The 24,368-nt window shown below is 46.2% G+C and overlaps 1 protein-coding gene and 1 non-coding gene across 2 annotated transcripts in view; both read left to right on the forward strand.

Moving 5' to 3' along the window:
- The window catches only part of RCAN3 (RCAN family member 3), a 44,193-nt gene that overhangs the window by 11,974 nt on the left and 7,851 nt on the right, over positions 1 to 24,368 (forward strand). Inside the window, exon 3 of the mRNA XM_075552532.1 lies at positions 22,880 to 23,053. Within this exon, the coding sequence (XP_075408647.1) occupies positions 22,880 to 23,053 (174 nt within the window). The remainder of the gene's footprint in view (positions 1 to 22,879; positions 23,054 to 24,368) is intronic.
- Positions 20,274 to 20,464, forward strand: LOC142438043 (U2 spliceosomal RNA). Its single transcript, XR_012782510.1, has one exon. It is a non-coding gene; the product is annotated as a U2 spliceosomal RNA (small nuclear RNA).

Raw genomic sequence — 24,368 nt, forward strand, 5'->3', positions numbered from 1 at the left:
ACAGCGGACAGCTGACGCACTTGGTTACTGGTCCATAAAAGATCAAGTGCAGCCTGCAGGCCTTGCTGCAACTGTTGCTTTTAGTAGTGGACCGTATCTTAGAAGCATATCCATCTGCAACAGAGAGACTATTTTAAAAACTAGCTACTTCCCACAAATACCTGGAGACGCATGGTTTATAGTGAACTCTGTACCAGGTCCCCATTACATCTATTCATTTACGGAACCTGTAGTTAATGATTTTTATCCCGGCTGCCAATTTCTTGGGACTAAGTTCACAAAAGGAGATTTTTATTTTTTTAAAGGGATGGTTCTAATTCTTTTATTTCAGCTAACTATCTTACCTATCAGTATGATTTATGATTTTATTGTAACAGAATTGCTAGCATTTCTTGTATGACTGTCTGCAACTTGAGTTGGAAAAAATAACTGTCTTTTTCTGAAGATTGCTCTTTAATTCATTTACCTAGAGGAGAAATGTGTGTGTGTGTTTTCCATTGTGAAATTATAAAGTCTATAGGCGTCAGCCCTGCATTAATAGGATATTTCTTCCATCGGTTATGAGTTTTACATGCTCTGAGGCTTTTCTGATAACACTACCCAGGACCCTGAGTTTTTATCTGTCTGTGCAGGAAGTGGAGCCATCGCAGTTTGACTGCGTACATACCTGAGTGCCCAAAGGCACTGGGTAAGGCACTGGGCCCGCTGCAGCAGGGGATAGAGAATGAATTAAACAGCGTCTGCCTCAGATAGTGTACGGCCTTGTCATGGGGATGACAATTGTGACATCCCATGGGAAGAGTCTGCGTGCCCTTGGAGACCTCGGAAGGCACTGTGAGACACCAGAGGGGGGAGGAGGGCAGCCAACTGGAGGTGGCCTTTAAGAAAAGCTGTGGAAGTTAGTCAGCATTCTAGCAGGACTAGGAAGAAAATTTCAGCCAGAAGGGCCAGATTGAGCAAAATAATCGAGTCCGGAGTATGAGCAAGCAGTTCTGGGTGACTGTCCCTTAGATGGCACGCAGCAAAAGTCAGGAGTAGTCCGTCTGGACAGGTGAGTGTAGCGCCACCCTGCCAAGCACTTGAACGGCAGGCTTGAGGTCGCCCTTGCCAGCAGAGGAGAATAATGCACTCTTCACGTTAGCGGGATGCACTGGCTGACAGCTGTGTGGGCCAGCGTGGTGGAGGTGAGGCGAGAAGCATGGCTGCCATGCTCTCGCGGTGAGCCCGCTAGGAGATTGGCGGTGACGTGGAGCACGGGAGGGAGACTGCAGCTTTGTTGCTTTAGAGTTTTTATTCTCACATGTTATTTTCTTTTCTTTTTTAATTAATAAATCATTTTATTAGGGGCCCTCACAGCTCTTATAACAATCCATACATCAATTCTGTCAAACATGTTTGTACATAGGTTGCCATCATCATTTTCAAAACATTTTCTTTTTGCTTGAGCCCTTGGTGTTAGCTTCTCTTCCCCACCCCCCCACCCCCACAAATGCTATTTTCTTTGGCATTTTAGTCATCTTAGAAATTCTGAAGTCATCCTTCCTAGTTTTCTCATACTTTTTAACGGGTCTAAATGCTCATGTTATAAATAATTAAATTGACCTGTCTATTTATCATTAAAAGTTTTATGTACTACTGGTTTATCTTCATATTATATTCATAAGAATTCTTTGAGAGTACATCTATTTCCATTTATTCTTACTAATTGTAACCTAGCTTTTTCTCATTTTTTTTTGGACTTGTTAGAGAGATCAGTTCCCTTTTTAAAAATCATTTTATTGGGACTCTTAGCGCTCTTTTAACATTCCATGCATCCATTGTATCAAGCCTATTTGTACATAGGTTGCCATCATCATTTCCAAAACATTTCCTACTTGAGTCTTGGTTTCAGCTTCTCTTTTTACCTTCCCTCCCACCCTCCTGAATCCTTGACCAATTACATATTGTTGTTGTTATTTCGCATCTTACACTGTCCGTTGGCTTCCCTTCACCCACAGTTCTGTTATTTGTCCCCTTTTTTGGGGGGGAGCTGTATATCCAACTTTGTGATGGGTTCCCCCTTTCTCCCCTTTCCCCTCCCCTCATGATATCGCTACTCCCACTACTGTTCGTTAGGGGTTTATCTGTTCTGAATTCCCTGTGTCATGAGTTCTTATCTGTGCCCATGTGTGTTCTCCGGTCTAGCCAGACCTGTAAGGTAGAACTGGGTCGTGGTAGTGGGGCGGGGAGCGGGGTGGTGGGTAAGCGTTCAGGAACTAGAGGACTGATGTGTGGCTCGTTGGTGCTCCACTGCACCTTGGGTGACTCATCCTTGGTTCGAATTTGTAAAGCCATTTGAGTGCTGGGGCTAGCCTAGTTTATGTTGGAAATCTAGGAACGGTTCAGTGTACCTCTTGGTTATATGTGCAGTTCTTAATCATAGTAAACTTTATGTAACAGCTTAAACAGTATTGAAACTGCAAAATATAAGGTATGGTTTGTATTACCGAATTATACATGGAGTGCTAAGTGGATAAAAACATGAGAAAAATCAAAATGTTTACTTGTTTTGGAGTTCTTGTTTTTACATTTTTTCCCTCTTATGTATTTTATTTTGCTTTTATTTTTCCTGGAATAACCCATTTATGCATGTCATCTATGTAAGTACCACACAAAAGTAAATCTGATGGACTATAGGCAGATTAATTTAGATTGTAATTAAACAATTTTATTTTCAAAGGTCTTGTTTTTTCCCTGAGTTTACAAGGTTTTGTCTTTATTACTAATTGCTGAAGCAAGCTTTTCTGTTCTTCTAAGTAGACACTAAGTACCCCAGGTGCCATTTCCATGGAAAGGTGGCATTTCCTTTTCAGTTGCTGGATATTGTTGCTGTGTTTACGCAAACAGTGGGAAGAGGGCAGGAAAGGAGAACAATACATCAGCAGAGTGAGGAGACTGCTCTTTGCCATGTTGTTTCTTCAGCAGCTTCGTCATTGGTTCTTCTGCGTCTGCTCAGCTTAGCAGTAGCTTCTCTGACGGTTGTGTTTACTTGTTTGTTATTTTTAACCTGCTTTCCCTCTCGTAAACTGAAGAGAATTTTAAGACCTGCTTCTGATTTGAGCATGTGGAGTTTTCAGTCTATAACTTAGGCTTTGATGTTGTAAGAAATTGGGCTGTTTCTTCCTTTGCTTTGCATAAGCTTATGTCCCTGGGGGCGCTCGGTAATGTTCATTGACAACAGTGTGCTAGATAGGACTCATTATAAAAAAGTGGTAGTGATGTGGAGCATGGGAGGGAGTCTCTTTAGAAAGTACTGCCCATTGTATGGAAAGTGGCTTCTCTCAGGGAGGGGAGGAGACGAGCCAGTCAGGCTGCAGTATAGCACCGATGAAACACACAACTGTCCTCTAGTTCTTTAATGCTTCCTTCCCCCCACTATCATAATCCCAATTCTACGTGACAATTCTGGCAAGACCATAGCATGTACACTAGTACAGATAAGAACTGGAAACACAGGGAATCCAGAACAGATAAACCCCTAAGGATCAATAATGAGAATAGCTATACCAGGAGAGGAAGGGGAAAGTGGGGGAAGAAAGGAGGAACCAATCATAATCTACGTATAGCACCCTCCCTGGGGGACAGACAACAGAAAAGTGCCCCCACCCACCCAACCTCCCCTGCCATACTCCCTAAGAAACCCCATTGATCCAGTTACTGTCTCTAGATTTACCTATCCTGGATTTCACATACAGAAAAACATAAGGCCCCCCTAATAATAATGCTAATAATAAAATGGGAAAACCTTGATCAACAGGGGTTTTGAGTTTATCCAACATTTGCATCCATAGCCTCCATTTAAGAGAAAGGGGAACATGATTTTAGAAACGCAAATGATATTTGGTAGTTGGTGGGTTGAATTGGCTCTCTGGTTTTCAGACTCAGTCAGTTGTTGGATGGTTCTGACACAACCTTCAACCCAGAAGTAAAATCCTTTGGGGAAACTTGGAAGTTAAAAGTGGGATTCACAAGAAGAAGGTTTCCATTACTGCGAGCTATGTTTTTAAGTGTGCCTGGAACATAATAAGATTTCAGTAAAATGTTGATTTAATTGAATTTGTAAATGCCATTCTGTCCAAGAATTAGTACGAATTTTCTTAGCTTCAAGATTAAATAGTGGAGAAACAGAATTTTGGAGATAGAAAAAATTCTGGTGAAGTTCCTTGTTTTTTATACTATAGCCTCAGAATCACTAAGCGTTAGCGCTTGTCCTGCCACCCAGCCTTCCTGAGCTTAACATCCTTATAAGATGCGTAGATTTACGGCTATATCTATGTTTATGTGCAGGTCGGACATCTCTTTGGCCCACTTTACATCCTGTCGGCTCACCCCTCCACGCCAGCGGTTGCTATATTGGTCAGCTGTGAGCAAATAGACAGTAGCCAGCCTTCCCTGCGCTGCATAGACCTCACCTGCTGGCCCAGCACTGGGTGCTCTGCTGCCTGTGTGCAGTTGCCCAGCCGTATTTGTTGCTTGATCAGAAATGGAAACGTGAGGAAGTGTAGCGTCAATTAGGGCAACCCTTGTCAAGTGGGAGACTAAAGCAGGGAGGGGTCCCCTGCGCATTTAGACCCTCAGCCTGAGGGGTGCTCGCCCTGGCTCCTCGGAGGACTCTGCAGGACCAAGAATTAGATGCCCCAGTGGCGGTAGTCTTAGGGACACAACCTCAAAGGAGGGAAGACTGGCTTGCTCTCCTTCCCTCGTCCCTTATTCCTAGACTTCCACTCTTGTCCAATGAGCCACTTCCCAGAACAAGCTGTGTGCGTGTGTGTTTAAACATGTCTCTGCAGTTAATGGATAGCTGCAGACAATCTCTCAGTAACACACTTGGCCTTGTGAGGGTGCGCTCAAAACAAAGGTCTATTCAGAACAGTGGTTCAGAGGGGATCTGCTGCGCCACTTCAGTTCAAGGCAGAGAGGGCAATTCCAAACGAGATGGAGACCGCCCTCGGATTCCAAAGGAGTAATCTTCCCCCTCCCTCCGATCATTTTATTAGGACATAATCCAGACAGCATGCCATTCAGTAGTTTAGTTCATTCATATCAAGCAGTGTTGTACAATCGTATCACAATCATTTCCAAAACAGCATCTTCTTCCTTGTACTCAATGACGTTGACTTTCCATACCCTCTCCTGTCCCCTGCCATATTCCCCAGGATCCTTTATTCTAGTTATTGTGTCTAGAGTCACCCAGCCTGGGTTTCATATACTGAAAACCATAGAACAATACATAGCAGAGTCCAGATTGCTACCAACAATAACAAAATACAGCAGAGATAAGCCCCAATCTGAAGCAAAAAACCCAAAATATTAAAAACCAGATCAAACTCAAAGTGTATCCAAAGGAAGATCAAATGACAAGGTTTCACCCATGCAAGTCCAATTTATCATTTTTAATCCACTACAGTCGTCTTTCTAATACTCTCTGCCAGGTAACCAAGTTAGTCCTGTCCCTTCCATACGGTCAGAGGGAATCACCAGATGTTTGTTCTATGTGTAGATCTTTCATCCACAGCCGTCTGCAAACCAGAATTTCACAATGTAACTCTGATGCCATTTCCTCCTTCGGATGTGGAGTCTGTCTTTTCCCCTCCTTGGATCACAGATAATGGCGTACTTCTTCCATATGGGCTTAGTCGACAGCTCACTTAGATGACTTCTTGTTTGAAAGCAAGCCTTTAAGACCCAGTCACTATTCTTTCTGATAGCCGGGCACCATCCAACTTCTTCACCACACTTTACTGTAGCACCCATAACTAACATGTTTCTTTCCTGAGGCTAAGTATGGAGCAGGGTCATGTCTGAAGAACTAATAGTTCTTAGATTGGAGCTAGGATTTCGTGCAAGCCCCAAATCTGTTTTTAATCTGCCTCTGACTCACCTTAGAGACGTCTTTGTTTTTGTATGGTAGAGAGTCTTCTCGATCACCCCCTGGAGCATAAGGTCCTTGTGTTGATAGTGATTCAGCACATGTTAATGTATATAAAACACAATTGAGAAAAGGAGATTAAGTGTAAGTAAGCTACAAATCATAATACATGGATTACTGACTTGCACAGATTAAGTCCTTACATGATTACACACTATTTACATGAACACTGGGAGTTGATGGTCAAGCAAAGCTTAGGAAAATATGCACCTGCAATGTCAGTACAGGTCTCCTAGAATGATACCTATCTTCATAAATCAAGTGAGGCACTGAAATAAAGGTTCATCTGTGCTCTGCTTCTTCATACTCTGTAATTTCAGCCTTAAGTCCTTGGGTTACAGGTCAATTTGAGATAGAACCCAGTTCACCTAATGGAGGTTCCACATCACATCCTTCTGCTGTGACCTCTAGAGTACATTGTGCACCTCGAAGATCCTTCTGTAGCCCATGGCCTGCTACCCCAGGGGCTGTTAAGAAACTCAGACCAATGTCTTTCTCTGCCATTAGGTCAATACTGATTCATAGTGACCCCCTGTGGGTTTCCGAGACCATAACTGTAATAAGCCTAGTCTTTCTCCTGTGGAGCTGCTGCTGGTGGTTTCCATGCAGATTACAGCTCAAGGAGTAACCACTACACCACAGGGGCTCTGCTCACACCCTGTTTGACGTCTGTGGGTCAATGATCCAGTCACACTTTGCATTTAGTCATCAAGTCTCTTTACTCTCCTTCAATCAGAACAAATTCTTGTCTTCCCTTGCCTTTCATGGTCTTGACTGGTTTGAGGTTTACAGACTACATAGCCTGTAGCATGTCTCCCAATTTGGGTTTGTCTGATGTTTCCTCAGAATTAAATTTGGGTTTTGCATCTAAGGCAGAGCAGTCACAGAAGTACCTCTGTCTTCTCGCTGTATCCTGTCAGGTGGTAACAATTGCTTTATGTCCCACGGATGATGACGTTTCCTTTGATCTGCTAAAAAGCAGTGTCTGCCAGGCCTCTCAACTGCCCAATCTCTCCTTTGTAATAAGCATCTTGTAGGAAGGTGCTTTGAAACTATGTAAACATCTTATTCCTCCTCTAACTTTTACTGTATCTATTTATATTGCCAAGGTTCTTGGGTCTCTTACTTCATCGTTTTTTCTCTGTTACTATCATTTCACATCTCAGACTTGACCCAGATTGGGCCAGTGGTTGCCTCTAAAAGAGGGCTTCTGTGTTTTGGGACATGTCATCACTTTTCTCTGAGTACCTCTTTACTTTCTAGCAAGTACAAGGTCTCTGTCACCTTCTTGGACCCAGCCAGATTAGCTGCCGTTGCGTCGCCTCTAACTCATGATCACCCGTGTCTAACCGAGTGACGCCCCCTGGTTCTGCACCTTCTTCTCGGCCCTTGGTGTGTTGGTCCGTGAGTCCATCGTTGCAGTCACTGGATTTTGAGCCTTTCGACCCAGGGCTCATCTGCGGCGTGATTTCAGACAGTGAGTCATAGGTTTCCACTGGTTGGTTTTCAGAAACATCGCTAGGCTGCCGTAATCTGGAAGCTCCGCTGGAACCTGTCCACCGTGGGTGACCCTGCTGGTCTTTAAGCTGTTAGTGGCACCTCTGGCTGCCTGGTTACACGGAAGCCCCACGGTGTGACAAACGGACAGAGGGGTGTGGCTTTCTCCAAGGAGGGAGCTTGGTCCTCTCAGGGAGTGGTGCACTTTGCTCTTAGAATTTTATTGAGTCTAGGCCCTCAGTGGGCAGTTAGGGAATCGACGCGTGTAAACATGCTTGTTTGCATCCATATTTATTTCTACACACATTGAAAATCATGATTTTATATGTATACTTCCAACGGTAGTCCAGTTACTAAAGGATTAATGCTAGCTTTCTCCCTTTTCCATTTTTGAACTCTTGTCCTCAGACTAGAGAGAGAACAAGGAGTTCTGGTGGCATGATGGTTACACTTTGGCTGCGAATTGAATTGCAAGATCGTCCGTTCATGGGCCGCCATCCGTCCCACTGGAGAAAGCCAGGGCGTCCTCCCATCAGGAGCAGTCAGTCGTGGACGCTCGCAGGAGCAGTCTACCAGTCTTCGCTGTGAATCTGCATCCACTCGTGGCGGTGCTCGCTTTCCTTAAACTACTCAGCCACACCCCTGAATGTGGCTGCTGTCACCCCCTTTCTCTCGCAAATACCCTCTTTACTCCACTTACCATCTAACTCTGCGCCTGGTAGCCCACCACACAAAAGTCCTCTTCCCCGCCCCTGGGTTCTGATAGGCTCAGGCGCTGGCCTTTCCCACACCACGTGAGCGCCCAGCCCAGTCCAGTCCAGCCTGACTGCTGTCCGCAGCCTTCTCAGGCTTTAACCGAATACACCAGGACCGCTCCCAGGGGATGCCCTTCTCATCCTGCCTGACCTTGACTCCCCTTGGGGGCCTGCCCTCTCACGTCTTTCTCTGACCTGGGCGCTGGCCCTGCTCTGTGCCACTCTTCCTCCCTCCCCTGATCAGGATGCACCCTATGGTGGAGGGAGTCCATATGTGGCCTTTTGCCCTGGTACTTTGGGAAACAGCTTGAAAGGTAATCCTACATCCTGAGGAATTATCTTTACTCTCGTTATAAACGACTTGGCTTGATGCGCTTTTGCCTGGTCCTGGGCTACATCTTGCCCAGAGATTAGCACTCACCGTGTAGGGGTGGGTCAGTTTACCTGTACAACGATGACGAACTGCAGATAAAGTCTCTGGGGCCTGCCAAGAAGGGATTCATCAGCTGTGCTCTCCTCCTGAGCTTCTCTTGGGAAGAGTCTTGCTTCAAATCGACAAGGAGTTGTGAGTCTGGGCAGTCGTCGACCTCAGACGTTTTTCAGGCAGAGAGGTAGGAAGAGAAACAGAAAGAAGAGTGGAGAGAAGTAGAGAGAGCAGGAGGAAGCGAGCGACCTCCTAAAGGGCTGCAGCACGGGCCACGAGCTGGACCCTGACGAAAGGGGCTCAGGACAGTCCATGATGACAGTTGGGCCAAGAGGACCCTGACCTGAGGGACCAGAGGAGCTGAGCAAGCTGTCGGCCTTGAAGGGGAACGACTCCCTACACGCTTCCTCATTCTAAATAGCCCGTTGATGCTGGCCTGGAGTTAACCCTTCCTCCTGAATCTGTTACTGAACTCTAAGGATGCTCTCTGAGTTCTCGGGAGCGCTGTGGGAGGAACAGCTGCTGTCAGGTGGGTGAAAGGTTAGGGTGGAGGCGTGACTAGTAGCCCGAGGTATCCCTCATACCTGGTCCTGATCTTGCTTCTCATTATCCCCTCGGAGGGTAGACAGGCCCTGACGCTGTCACGCCTGTCATGTACATCACCCATCTCCATCAGCCCCCACTAATGGCTTTTGAACAAAATACCCAGGCTGCCTTACTCTATTTTGAAGAATGATGCACTTCAGTTCCTTTCTGACATTCTTCCAAGTTTCGGTCTAGGGGGGGAAAGGTTCCTAATTTTATTTATTATTTCTTAAAGGTCCCTAACTTTAAAAATCACCTTCATCCTCTTATACCTATGAAAAACTTCTACCCTGGGAACAATGTCTCAAATGACTAATGCTCTTGGCTGCTAACCAAAAGGTTGGAGGTTCTAGTCCACCCAGAGACGCCTCAGAAGGCAGGTCTGGCCACCCGTTTCCCAAAGCCAGCTGTGGAGAACCCTGCAGAGCATAGCTCTGCTTGGACACACGCGGTCCCCAGGAGCAGGTGTTACATCTCTAGCACGGGCAAAGGCATCTGACTTTGTTGAATGAGTGAGTGAATAAACATTCAGAAGGGGTTTAACAAAATACCTAAAAGATGCCGAATGGAAACCAAAGGGATAGAATTTATCTCAGAAGGCACTGTCAGCCATTGGGCACACAGGCAAGTCAAATGCAACATTTTTGTATTGTTTTGCTTTTTAATCTTTGTACCTGAAACAAAAAAAAAAACACCAAACCCATTTCTGTCAGTTTGATTCTGCTCATCAGAACCCATGTATTACGGCGTGGAGCTGCTCCTTAGGGATTTCTTGGCTAGAATCCTCATGGAAGCAGATGGCCTGGCCCTTTCCCATAGGACCACTATGTGGATTTGAACGGTCAGTCTTTTTATTATTATTGTTATTAAATTCTTTTATTGGGGGCTCTCACAGCTCTTAACATAATCCATACATTCATAGCAGCTCCTCATTTTTCCCTCTCTTGCCTACCCTCCTTCCTTCATGAACCCTTGATAAAGTCTAGATTATTATTTTCATATCTTACATTGTCCTTGGGCTCCCTTCACCCACTTTTCTGTTGTTTGTCTCCCTGGAAGGGGGTTATACGTGAATCCCTGTGATCGATTCCCCCTTTCTACCCCACCTCCCCTAATCCTCCTGCTGTCTCTCTTCCCATTGTTGGCCCTGAGGGGTTTATCTGCCCTGGATTCCCTGGGTTGCAGGCTCTAATCTGTACCAGTATACATGTTCTGGTCTAGTCAGATTTGTAAGGTAGAATTGAGGTCATGATAGTGGGCGAGGATGAAGCATTAAAGACTGAGAAGACAGTTGTATGTTTCATCGGTGCTATACTGCACCCTGACTGGCTTGTCTGTTCCTATGACTCTTCTGTGAGGGAATGCACAATCGTCTACAGGTGGGCTTTGGGTCTCCTCTCCATGCCCTACCCCCCTTCACATTGGTATGATTTCGTTCTGGGTCTTAGACGCCTGATACCTGATCCCATCGACACCTCAGGATCACACAGGCTGGTGTGCTTCTTCCATGAGGACTTTGTTGCTTCTCCGCCAGATGGCCGCTTGTTTGTCTTCTAGCCTTTAAGACCCCAGACGCTATATCTTTTGATAGCTGGGCACCATCAACTTTCTTCGCCACTTTGTCTTCAGTGATCGTGTCAGGAAGGTGAGCATCACAGAATGCCAGATTATTAGAACCAAGTGTTCTTGCATTGAGGCAGTACTTGAGTCAATGTCCATCTGCTGCCGGAATACGTTGTAAATAAATATATGTACAAAGGTCTATCCCCCTATCATTATATATAAAGGTATTCACATATGTACATGCTTGTATTTTAAACCTCTGTAAATGTCCTTTGCTTCCAAGTTCTTTCCTCTTTTTACTTTTACTTTCCTCTTGTCCCACTATCATATTTTGCTGTCCTTCAGGTTCAGTAATTCCCCACTGTTATGTTGCCCTTGATTAAGCCCCACTAGGCCTCCCTTTTCTCCATTGATTTTAGTTCACTTGTTCCCTTGTCCCTGGGTTTGGGTTGGTTGACTCCCCCACCCCCACTTCCTTTATCCCACCTCCTCTTCTCCATGTTCCACCGGAACCATTGGTCCCATCGTTTTCTTCTCCAAATTGTTTATCCCATCTATCTTATCTAGATAGACATGCAGAGACATTAATAAGTACAAAAACCAGGCAAAGCCAAGCAAAAAACAAAGGAAGACAAAACCAAAAACAAAATAATAAAAAGAAAGCCAATGACCAAAAAAAGGAAAAGCCTATAAATAGTTCCAGGTCTGTTTTTTGACCTTTAGGAGGGTTTTCCAGTCAAGTCTGATGGGGTGCCACACTCTGGCCCCAAAGTCTATTTTTGGTATTCCCTGGAGATTTCACCGCTTTGCTTCCCTTGCTGCTCTGTTGCACGCCCTTAGTGTTTCACCCCAGTATGATGGGATCAGATCGGACATAATTCCTGCACTGTGTCTCCAGTGTTGTCCCTGTGAGGGACTTCGTGTCTCCTGGTGGGGCCGGCCCTATGCTCCTCTCTGTTTATTGTCTGCTCTGAGCAGGAACATCGTCCTCGGGCTTGGTGGGCCAGGTTGTGCTCCACTCTCTCTCCTTCCTCTTCGTTTTTCCTGTGTGCTCTAATCAGACATGCTCCTCTCCCCAGGATGCAACGTCAGTGCTGTCCTCTGAAGTGCATTCTTTGGGGGTAGAGGGGGTCACATAGTTGAGATTGGGGCCGGTTCTGCAGACTTCCCTATTGGCTCCCTGCTGCATGCAGGTATGTTGTATTCACATCTTGGCACACCGGGTTGAAGCCTGGTCTCCCTCTCTTGTGGCAATATAAATACCCTCCCCTTGGGTGGGTTAGTGCTCTGCCCCCCCCATGTCTTTTTTCCCCCTCTTTCTTTCCTCTCCTATTTAGTTGGCTGTCATATGTGTCCCTGGATGGGATTTGACCCCAGCAATAGTACCTGGACCTCAGCCCAGGAATGTATGTATATAGTAGCTTATCCCTTATGCCCCATTTTTTAAGCTAACCTCAGTGGACTCATGTTGCCCTTGCCCTTTTATACTTGGCTAACGTCACGTAGCATGATCTCCTCCAGTTCTTCCCATGCGGCGCTGTGTTTCATGTGTTCATCACTGCCTTTTAGGGATGCGTAGTGCTCCATTGTGTGCATGACCATAGTTTTTGGATCCAGTCATCCCTTGATGGAACTTGGGGTTGCTTCCAACTCCTTGCGATTGTGAACTGTGCCGTGATGAACATTGGCGCACAGATGTCTGGCAGTGGTTTGTGTCTTGCCTCTTCTGGGCTGATCTTGAAGGGAGTGGTTGAATGGAAATGGCTTGCATCTGATGGGGAGCAATTCTGGCTCACGGCACCACGTTGTTCTTGTATACGGTAGTAAATTCCTCACAGCCACTTCCATTTGTTTGAAGCGGCTTTTCAGTCCCTGTGCTAGATGGGAATCGTGATGAAGAGGGGACTTCCAGAAGTTAGTGGAAAAATGGAATTAAAAGATAATGGAATTTGTGACCTGGAAACCACCCCGGAGGCCAGCCTACCTCAGGACTTGGTCTGGTGTGAAGTAAAAGCTTCTGTCTTTTTTGGTAAGAGAATGGAATTTCCCCACAGACGTTTGCAGCGCCCTCATGCACACACAGCACAGAAGTGTGAGGGCGATCATCAAACGGCTGATTTTGATGAATGATTTTAATAAAACAGAATTAGTGAGCAAGACTAACAGCAGCCGCAGTGAGGGTCATGGGCTGTTTTTGTGTGCAGAGTTCGACTGTAGCTACAGTGATACTAAAAAGCCCCTGCCCTCCTCTCCTTCAGTTCAGGTCAAAGTTAATAGCCGAGTAACACAGACTCTGGTGTCCTATCAGGGAAGCTGTGTTCTTCTTCAGAAGGCTAGAGGTTGTAGGTCAAGGCCAGTCTTTGTGAGGAATGCTGGGAAGATTTCATTTACTCAGTGGTGCACTGCCTCTGTCTTCCAATGGAGTGTCTCCACTCCTGAGTCTCCTGGGGAGCACGCGCCATTGGCTGCTCCCACAGTCCCGTGCATCTGAAGGAGTAAAGAAGGGCTGGCAAGTCCAGGTGCCCGTTCTCCATCAGTGCCCTCCATGCAGCTTGCTGAAAGCTCACACTCTGCCATCCATGGGCATTTGCCTGTCCTGGGAATCCAGGATCCACACTGTACAGTGAGTTCTGTGGCATCTCTACCCTGTTTCTCTTAATACTGGTAACAGGACTTCCCACACGTTTGCGCTGTTCTAAGGAATGTAAACATCCGCTCCTGTTAGCCTCACAGTAATCCTACGAAGTGGGGACAGCCTCTTCTTGCCCTCTTTCAACGGGTAGGCAAGGTGGCAGCACAGCAAGGGTCAGTAACTTAGCCAGAGCACCCGTGCAGCCCCTTTCCTGGGTGGGCACAAGTTGAGGGTGGGGCAGGCCACCTGGATGGAGTGGCACCCGTGGGTGATGGGCCAACAGCAGCTGCATTTAAAAACCGAGGCCAAGCCTTCACAGCCTTCAAGGAAGCTCTGGATTGTCAATTCTCGTGGTGGTGGAGGCAGGCAGCCTACCTTGCCCAACGAGAGAGCTGGAGGGCCCAGAAAGCAGTGTGTACCCCTCCCCACTCATCTCTCTGGCATCCAGGCCTCCCTCCCACCTGTGGACAGGGAGCAGGATCCTGTCTCTGTTCAAGCCACCCAGGGCAACTTGGGCTTGTTGAGGTTAATAAGCAGTAGCAACCGATCCTGAAAATGCTACGGGGACAGGAGAGAGAACCTGGGGCCGACTGTTGGACTCTGACATCTGACACTTCAGGAGACCTGGCCGAGCCGAAGGTAACAGGTAACCTCCGTATGGTCCTGGCAGGATGGCCACTGTGCCAGGTGAGGGAGTGAGGCGCTGTGGTCATCCTCCACTTTTGTCTCAGGATTTTTGCACAGTGGCCTGGCCTCTCCGTGAGGAGTGGCTATGCCTGTTCCTAGGAAGGTCACATGGTTTCCAAGGGAAGAACTCACCTTTATTGTCGCTCTTGCCTATAATGCCTTAGAGCGAAAGTGTATATTCGAGGCCCTCTGCCTGGATAAGGAGCCCTGGTGGCATAGTGAGTTACACATGGGCTGCCAACCACCAGGTCAGTAGTTCAAACCCACCAGCCGCTCCGTGGAAGGAACATGAGGCTGTTTGCTCCCTTAGAGACTGGCAGTTGGGAAGCCCCTGGGGGCAGTTCTGCTTGACGGCGGTGGGTTTGTTGGTTTGGGCAGGGATGACTCTGAAGACCTGGAGTGTTCTCGGTGCCTTTCGAGGTCTGGGATGAGGGGAACATACTGAGCAGGAGACGGAATCCTCCGCTTTCCACCCTTGCTCGCTCTCCAGTTCTGTTCCGTCTGCTCTTTCCTGCAGGGAGCCTTGTAAAGCGCCCTTTATCGTCTCTGCTCTTTGCAGTGAACAGCCCGAGCCACCGTAGCCTAGAAAGAAAAACACACCGGTGCTACTGTTGGGACTGTCAAGGCCTGGGAGCTCATCCGAAGTCCTGGTGTGGTTTTTAATGTTTGTGCTTTCCCAGGACATGGTCTCTGGAAACTCTAAATAAAAGCATCTTCGTGTGTTGATGAGTTTTGAGGAATACCCTTAATTTAAGTGCAGTACTTGCATAATTTGAGAATTGAGAGAGAGAATGTGTGTGTGTGCGTGCGCACGCGCACGTGCCTGCCTACCTGGAGACTCCAGTAGCGCCCCGTCTGCTGCCTACCCAGCTAACTGTTAAAGTTGTAATCCAGCAGTGCCTGTGTTTGCAGATCTCATTGCCTCTGCGTTTGCTTCATGTGAACTATTTCCCAGGGACTTTGAGGCATGGCAGCCAAAATGCTTGAAAATCACTTTTCCGTTGTCGACATTCTTCTGTTCAAGATAATGGTAGTTTTTTTTCAATGTGGCCATGGGAAAAGCAATGACATTTTTATAACCAGAATTACTACCAACAATTAGCGACATGTGATCCTAACTAAAGACAGACTGTCGCAGGTGGTTAATTCCCACTAAGCAGAGTCCAAGCCCACAGACTGTGCTTGGTGACGGCTGGAATTGCATCCATTCTTCGCTGGATTCCCCTCAGGCTGATGTTTAATTCCCCAAAACTCACCCACACTGAAAAGCACATATGCTGTGTGGGCACATTGATGGGTTCTGACAGCACGTTCCCATGTCATCAACACTTCGGCCCTGCGTGCAAATGGTTAATGCGCGTGGCTACCAACCAAGAGGTCTGAGTTCACCTTGAGATACATAGGAAGAAAGGCCTGGTGATCTGCTTCCCAAAACTAGCCATAGAAAACCCGGCAGAGCGCAGGTCTGCTCTGACACACACACAAGGGAACCATGAGCTGAGATTGATTCCCCAGCAACTAACGTGAACCACCCTTTGTACCCAAGTCAGACCACAGTTTATGACCATCGAAAATGGCTTGTCGGTTGAATGATGGATTGTTATAAGATTTGTAGGAGCCCCCCAATAAAGTGATGAATAAAAATAGTAATAAAATGGCTTGTCATCAGCTTGACTCCTTATACACAGTATAAGAATATTATATGTAGTATAGGAATGTTACAAATTTGAGAAGAAAAATTACAGTCCTTTATGTGCTTTCAAATACAGTGAGGTATGTATTTATAAACATTAAAACACAAAAATCATCATTGAATAAATAACAGTCCGTACTCTCAGACTTAGTTCATTCATCTTTGTTTCTGGAATGGAGACGTATTGAAGGAAACCTAATAGTGATTTTAGAATGTTTTAATACTTTGTACAGGCTCCGCTTCCCCGTCTCAGTTCTAAGTTCAGGCCTCAGAACTTTTACAGGTACTCAGGTAAACACAGTGAAAATTGTTTTCGTTACCATGCAGGGCTGTATGTGGACTGTTTTCTGGTTGGAGAAGCCCATCCCTCTGGCTGGTTTAGTTGGCAGTGTGATGGAGAGCCAGGGACACTGCCTGTCAGTGGGCACATTGAAAGTTCAGCCTCTGATATTGCTGAACCTGTAGCCTCTGGGCCCTGCAGAGATTGAATTCTCATTCTCCATTACACATTTATATTGCACATGTAAAAAATCCTCTGCCTTCGGACACCAAAGATCATCTCACTGCTGAAAGGATTGAAGCATTGCTTCCACCTCCACAGGGAACTTGTTCCTCCTGCTCCCCTCCTCTTGGGAGCCTGCCTGGTGGCACAGGGGTCTTGTGATGAGCTGCTTGCCCCAGGTTGCTGGTGCAGCCCCTCCTTGATCATCAGAGGATCCAGAAACTTACAAAAGTGAAAGTACTTCTAAAACAATTATACGGAGAAAATAGTAATTTGGCTTTTGAGTGCATTGTGAACAGTACAGCTTCATGGCTTGTTTTTAATGCCTGTCACAAGTCATTTCAGCCCATGCTCGTGGGTTATGTCCTTTACCTCCAGTCTCCTAACCCCCGCGTGCTGATGCCCGCTCTGCGGGGCAGCCTCAGGAAGGCACCAGCTGGCCTGTGGAGTCGATGGAGGCAGAGTCGCCTGCACGGGCTCCGCCGCCCTTGGTCTGAGAGGAGAGGCTGGCTGCATCGAGGGAAAATACAGGATGTGAGACGGGAAAAATCTAACATGAAACTTAGGAAAGGTTACTACTCACCTACTGCATGCTTTTGTTCTTGTAGAGGTCTTCAGTCAGCTCACAGGTATTGGGATTTAGAGGAACGGTGATTCATTGCTGCCACCCGCGTGTTACACTCAGTTATATTGAACTACAGCAAAGGCTTGGAAGAAAACAGGAAAAAAGTCATTTTATCAAGCAGCTGTTTCGTTCGCAGGATCGCTTGTGTTACAGCATGCATTGTTACCATAAAGAATTCATTGTTGTGAAGAATTAGAAATAGACACACGATCCTTTTACCCTGAGCAAGGAAAGCTCGTTAGGATACAGAATTACAGGCAGCTAATGTTTCTATACCATGCTTGATTATTTCTTCCTTCGTTTCCATTTGCATTGTATTCACTGTTGATGTTTCTTAACTATTGCAAAAGGGAGTTTTCATATTTGCTGAGTATGCAAAATATTTCTGAGATGAATGTCTACCAGATATAGAATGTGATGTGATTTCACAGAATCTCAATCCTAATTTTTGTAAAAGTGACAAAGCCATAGTCATCTTAAAGATAGGTGCTGAGGAGGTTATGAAATGCGCTTATCAGTATTCAGTTATTTTGATCTGATGTATTCATATTTTCTCTTCTTTTTAAGAACTAATGGTCTCGAGCCAGTCAGGGTGCAATGTAGCAACGATGAAAAATACAACTTTACTCTGGTTCCTAAATGCTTCCCCCCTATCATGTTCCCAATTCTCCCTTGCAAGTCTGGCTAGACCAGAGGATGGACACTGGTACAGATGGGAACTGGAAACACAGGGAATCCAGGGCAGATGATCCCTTGTGGACCAGTGGTGTGAGTGGCGATACTGGGAGGGTGGGGGGAGAGTGGGCTGGAAAGGGGGCAACAAATGTACAAATGTGCTTGACACCATGGATGTATGTAAGGATTGTGATAAGAGTTGTATAACCCCTAATAAAACAATTTTTAAAAACTAACGGCCTATTTTTAATTCCTTTTTTTAATATTTTATTTTTATATACATATACATGACTTAAAAAATCATTCCAATTTTTTTTCTGTTAGGCTTGATTGAGCCTATACTTCACTTACTTTGATTCTTACTTAAGACAGCCCTGCTTCTTGGAATTAGTCTTCAATATTAATCACCTAAGTAGATAATTCCATTTCACATATCTTTATTGCTCTTATAATTTCCCTTGTATTTTTTAACAATTTATTGGGGGTATTTTTAATTCTTATTGTACATATTACACTTTATCTTAGTTTTTATTTTAATATGTAGAAAACACTAGGATTGGAGTAAGGTGGGAAGAAGCTTGTATACACAGTGATAGTTCTAGGGGAGAGGCAAGGGCCTGAGGGACTTCATACATCAACGTCTGGTTTATGTTGGCTAAAGACTTAAATTTGAAAGGTGAAAGCATAAAACTTTGAGAAGGGTAGCTCGAAGAACATCCTTCTAATCTCAGCATGTGGAAGGACTTCGTGTGTGTGTGTGTGTGTGTGTGTGTGTGTGTATACACACCAGGTTTTAAAATTTTATTTTAAATCATTGGGGGCTCATACAAGTCTTATCACAATCCACCCATCCATCCATGGTGTCAGGCACATTTGTACATTTGTTCCCATCATCATTCTCAAAGCATTTGCTTTCTGTTTGGCACTTGGTATCGGCTCCTCTTTTTTCCCCTCCATGTCTTACACTGTCCGATGTCTCCCTTCACCCACTTTTCTGTCGGGACAAACTTTTTTTTTCTGACATCATGTTGATCTTCTTTTCTCGTCCTTTTTAAAAAAATCATTTTATTGGGGCTCATACAACTCATCAAAATCCGTACTTACATCGTGTAAAGCACATTTGTACATTCATTGCCTTCATCATTCTTACAACATTTGCTCTCCACTTAAGCCCCTGGCATCAGCAGATCCTCATTTTTTCCCTCCCTCCCCACTCCCCTTCTCTCATGAACCCTTGATAATTTATAAATGATTTTGTCATACCTTACACTTTCCGACGTCTCCCTTCACCCACTTTTCTGTTGTCCATCCCTCAGGGAGGAGGTTAGATGTAGATCCTTGTAATCGGTTCCCCCTTTTCACCCCACCCTCCCTCCACTCTCTGCCCAGGATTCCCTGTGTTTCCAGTTCCTGTCTGTACCAGTGTACATCCTCTGGTCTAGCCAGATTTGTAAGGTAGAATAGTGGTGGGGAGGAAGCATTTAGGAACTAGAGGAAAGCTGTATGTTTCATCATTGCTACATTGCACTCTGACTGGCTCGTCTCCTCCCCGCAATCCTTCTGTAAGGGGATGTCCAATTGCCTACAGATGGTCTTTGGGTCCCCACTGCACACACATCCTCATTCACAATAATAGGATATTTTTGTTCTTTGATGCCTGATACCTGATCCCATTGACACCTCATGATCACACAGGCTAGTGTGCTTCCATGTGGGCTTTGTTGCTTCTGAGCTAGATGGCCGCTTGTTTACCTTCAAGTCTTTAATACCCCAGACGTTATCTCTTTTGATAGCCGGGCACCATCAGCTTTCTTCACCACATTTGCTTATGCACCCGCTTTGTCTTCAGCAATTGCATCAGGAAGGTGAGCATCATGGAATGCCAGTTTAATAGAACAAAGTATTTTTGCATTGAGGGAGTACTTAAGTGGGGGCCCAATGTCCAGCTGCTACCTTAATACTAAACCTATAAATATATGCACATAGATCTATTTCTCTGTCATCATATATAAATGTATTTACATGTGTACATGCCTTTATTTAGATCTCTATAAAAGCCCTTTGCCTCCCAGCTCTTTCCTCTATTTCCTCTTACTTTCCCCTTGTCCCACTTTCATGATCAGCCTTCATTTGGGTTTCAGTAATTCCTCTTGGTTACATTGCCCTTGATCATACCCTACCAGGCCTCCCACACTCTCCTCCCCACGGATTTGGATCACTTGTTGTTCCATTGTCCCTGGGTTTGTTAACACCACTTCCTTTCCCCTCACCTCCCCCCCTCTCATGTCCCCCTGGAACGGGTAGTCCCGTTGTTTTCTCCTCCAGGTTGTTCATCCAGCCTATCTTAATTAGACCGACCTGTAGAAGGACTTAAGACAAAAAAACACAGAAGAAAAGTAGTGATAAATTCTGTGATGTTAAGATTTAAAGCTTCTGTTATTTTTTTAAAACCGAAACAAAATAACAAAACCAACAGTGAAAAACGGGGGGGAAAATATTTAGGATACATATAATCGACAGAGAATTAATATTTTTATAGAACTCCCATGAATTAATAAAAAGCCTAGTCAAAAAGTGGGCAAAGTATGAGAGCAGGTTTATCATATCACATCAAGAGGAACATCATCTAATTGACTATCAGCCAGATTAGTTAAAGAATGATGAATTATCGCTTCTCGGCCTTTTGGCTAAGATCAAGTGTAGTATCTGTTCTTATCAGTTTAATATCTGATACATCCTCTGTCCGAGGACAACATATTAAATGGATTTTTGGAGCAGGGAGTTGGAATAGGAGCTTGCTCCGTCCACTCCACGCATCGACCTGGTATTGCAGTACTTCCGGGAACGGTGCACCCCCTCGGGGGAAAAAAAAAAGAATGATGAATTATAGCCAAGATTAGGAGAGCGTTTCATATCCCCTGCCTCCCAAAGATAAAAATTCCAAAGACTAACTATATTAAGTGTTGGCAAGAATATGAAGCACCTGAAATTACTTACATTCTCTAAGTCAATTGGTACCATTTGGAAAACTTCAGTGATACCTCCGTCGTCTGATGGCGCCGAGCTCAAACTTTGTACTCAAACTGCAAAGTTCAAAAACACATCTGCTTGTGGTCGCAACTTCGCCTGATAGTCAACCAGAAGTCCGACTTGAAGAGTCTTGTAAGTCACGCATCTTGCCTGGCCTTGGACACGGGCACGACGCTGCAGGCCACGTGCTGCTTCTGCTCGGCCCACATCCAGTGCTCGTGTTAGTGCGTTGAGACAGTCGTCATTGTGCTTTGTTGTTGTTTATTTGCTTAAAGTGTCGTGATTTTATTTACTGCGTTGTTTGGGTATTTAATGTAATAGGGGATATTTCCATAACCTAGGGCTGTTAGCTTTGTGTTAAAGTCCTGGAAAAATTAATTTAAACGTGTGATTTTGACAAAATAATCATTTATAAATTATCAAGTGTTCATGAGGGAGGGAAAAAATGAAGAGCTGATGCCAGGGGCTAAGGTGGAGAGCAAATACTTTGAGAATGATGAGGGCAGTGAATGGACAAATGTGTTTTATACAATTGATGTATGGGTTGTGATAAGAGTTGTATGAGCCCCTAATAAAATGATATAAAAAGTGTAATGTTGGGGCCTCGGAACCAGTTATTTGGTTTTCGATTATTTCTTATGAGAAAAGTAGGTTCAGTTCTTGAAATGTTAAGTGTTCAAACATGACTTTGGAACGAATTGAGTTAGACAACCTAGGTATTATTCTGTTTGATACTCAACTAAAGCTGATGTGCAAACTAAAAGGACAAGAAATCCCGTTTGTAAACTATTTGTAGTCTCTACACCAGAGAAGTTCTTGGCTAGGGGGTGGGGGGGGCGGTGTGTATACCAAGATGCGCACAACAGCGTTCATCAAGGAACTGGAGACCGTCCAAATTACCGCAGGCTGGAGGATAAATTGTCTCATGGCTCTGGTAGAATACTAGATAGCAGTTAACAACAAGGGCGCACCATTACACAGCTTTAGGAGGAAGCATAGGTACAGAATCTTAGGGGGGAGCAAGTTGTACAGGAATACATACAACATTACGGCATTTTAAGGATATGGGTAAATGTGGTAGAACTAGAGAGAAGCAGGAGACTGATGACAAGCAAGAATCCTTCAAGTGGTTACTTTGAAAGAAGGAAGTGAGAAAGATAGCACACTAGAGATGTCAAAATATTAGTACTTTTTGTTTCTACAGCTAAGCATGCTTGTTATCAACAAACGTGGTCTCTGTCCCTGACGCTGTGGAGTCGGTGCCAGCCATAGTGACCCTCTGGGTCAGCCGAACAAAGCGCTGCTGGCCCTGTACCACTTCCCAGTCGTTAGGGTTCAGCCCCCGTGTCCGTCCACGTCCCTGGCCCTCCGCTTGACCCAGCAGGATGCCCTTCTCCAGGTCTGGTCCCTCTTGACAGCCTGTCTACCGTGCGTGAAATGTGCTCTCGCCGTCATTTGCTGGTTCTTCTGGCGGCACATGGTACTTTTCAGTTTTCTTCCTCGGCACCTTCATCCAAGTGCATCAGCTCTCCACCGGTGCCCGTTCTCGAACGCAGCTCTCGAGTACAGCTGAGGCGATGGAGGACACCGAGTCCTCACCGTGACATCTCTGCTCGCTCACTGGTTTGCCTGATGCCATGTGTTGTTGGCCTTCTTGACTGCCGCTCCCGTGAGTGCGGCTGATGGTCCAAGGAAACGACACCCGACATGACTTGTCTTTCCCATGATCACGATGTCGTTTATTGGTCCGGTTGTAAGAGTTCTTGTTTTCTGTGCCTTGCGTTGTGTGTAATCCGTACTGAGGTCTGTTGTCTTTGGTCGTCGGAAATGCTTCAAGTCTTTTGAGGCTGCACAATGCTTAATAATAAGACATGACAAAATAATCTGGGGGAGGAGGAAGGAGGGGTGGGGAATGAGCTGATACCAAGGACTCAAGCAGAAAGCAAATGTTTTGAGAATGATGATGGCAACAAATGCACAAATGTGCTTGACACAGTGGATGTATGAATTGTGATGGAAGTTGTAGGAGCCCCCAATAAAATGATTTTAAAAATAAAGCCAATTATTTTTTAAATAAATGCCAACTGCCATATGTGGCATTTGAAGAAAGGTCACTCGTTCTGAACAAGTTAAATCAGTGCTCCCCGTCTGTGTATTTTATTGTTTGGATTCTCTTGTGTTAAAGGTTTTCTTTGTCCCTCCCCCGCCCCCGTGTTCTCTCTGCCCTGGTCTTCCGTTTGTAGGAGAGATTTGAAGCTCTTTTCGCCATCTATGATGACCGAGTTACCTTCCAGTTGTTTAAAAGCTTTCGAAGAGTCCGGATAAACTTTAGCAAACCTGAAGCCGCAGCAAGAGCCCGAATAGAACTCCATGAAACCGAGTTTCACGGACAGAAGCTGAAGCTGTACTTTGCACAGGTATGTCACGGAGCAGATGGCACTTCAGGAAACTTGCCCTCCTGCCAAAGACCTGCTCAGTTCGCGATTGTCTTTATTGTAATACAGAAATTGTTTTATCTTTTCAACAAACTGCCCTCATCAGCAAGTAATGTAAACATAGGTGTACGTTTTGTTCTTTTTACAAATACAGTTTTATTAGCGTATTTGCCTTCTGATAGACAAAGGCACCTTTTCCTCCGGCAGCTTGCTTCCGTGGGTCCTGCGCTCACACTCTCAGCTTAGTGAATGAACTTCTTCTGCACGTCTGCCTTGGGAGGCCTGACAGAATGGTCTCTCACATCATGTTCTGTGGGTGGTGGCGAAGGTGGCAGGGAGCTGGGCTAACCGGCTGTCTGCAGGATACCGCGTGGGGCCAGTCTGGCTTCTCTCCCGCCACGCCAGCTAGGAGTCAGACATGTCTCCCTGCTCTGTCTTTCACTACCCTGTTCTCATACCAACTCCTCCTCCTCGACTGGGCGCCAGCCTTCGGGACAGTACCCAGGCGGCACTCATGGACCATGACTGGAGGGGGCTGGGGGCGTTCACGGTACTGCGGGTCAGGGTCAGGAAGCAGGGAGGACACAGTCATTGCCCTGTCACGGCGCCCTTCCTCAGCAGCCCACTCTCCTCCAGGCCTCGGCCTCTCCACCACAAGGTTCCGTGACCCGCCTTGACCTCTGGCCTCCACCACTTCACCCGAGGTCTCGGACACGCTCCCCTCACCAGGGCCTGGCATTTCTTCCTCTGCTCCTGCTTCGCAGATGGCTCCCTTATAGCCGGGGGCGGGGACTCACCTCTGTGTGGGTTCCCCCTCCCCCCCTACACGCATGTACACACACACGCGGTGGGAGTTTCAGAGACCTGGGGAGACGAGCTACACTGAGACTTCACTCCCCGCGCAGTGTGTGGCGTGGCTGTCGGGGATTGCCCCACGCTGAGGACCGTGTCCAAGGCCGGGCCGGCACCGAGACTCCGCAGCACCGCGCCTGTGCTCGACGCTATCGAAGGCGCCCCGTGCCCTGGGCATCGGCTTTTAGCGTTTCCATCAGCCCCCAAACACTCTGCTTAGTGCTGAGGGCAGCGGACACCCGCGAGAGCGGACACCACAGGCGCGCCTTCTGGAGACAGTGCGCAAAAGCAAGATGGCCTCGTGGACCTCCTTCCTGCCGCTCTCGCCCCCGCACACCTGGGGATGCTCTGGAGAGTCGCCACACCTGCCATCGTGACAAACCCGCCTGGGGAACAGCACGCTCTGGAGAAAGCAGGGGTGAAATGGACGATACAGGGATGCGTG

The sequence above is a fragment of the Tenrec ecaudatus genome, chromosome 1 (assembly GCF_050624435.1).
Source record: "Tenrec ecaudatus isolate mTenEca1 chromosome 1, mTenEca1.hap1, whole genome shotgun sequence".
NCBI classification, from domain to species: Eukaryota; Metazoa; Chordata; class Mammalia; order Afrosoricida; family Tenrecidae; genus Tenrec; species Tenrec ecaudatus.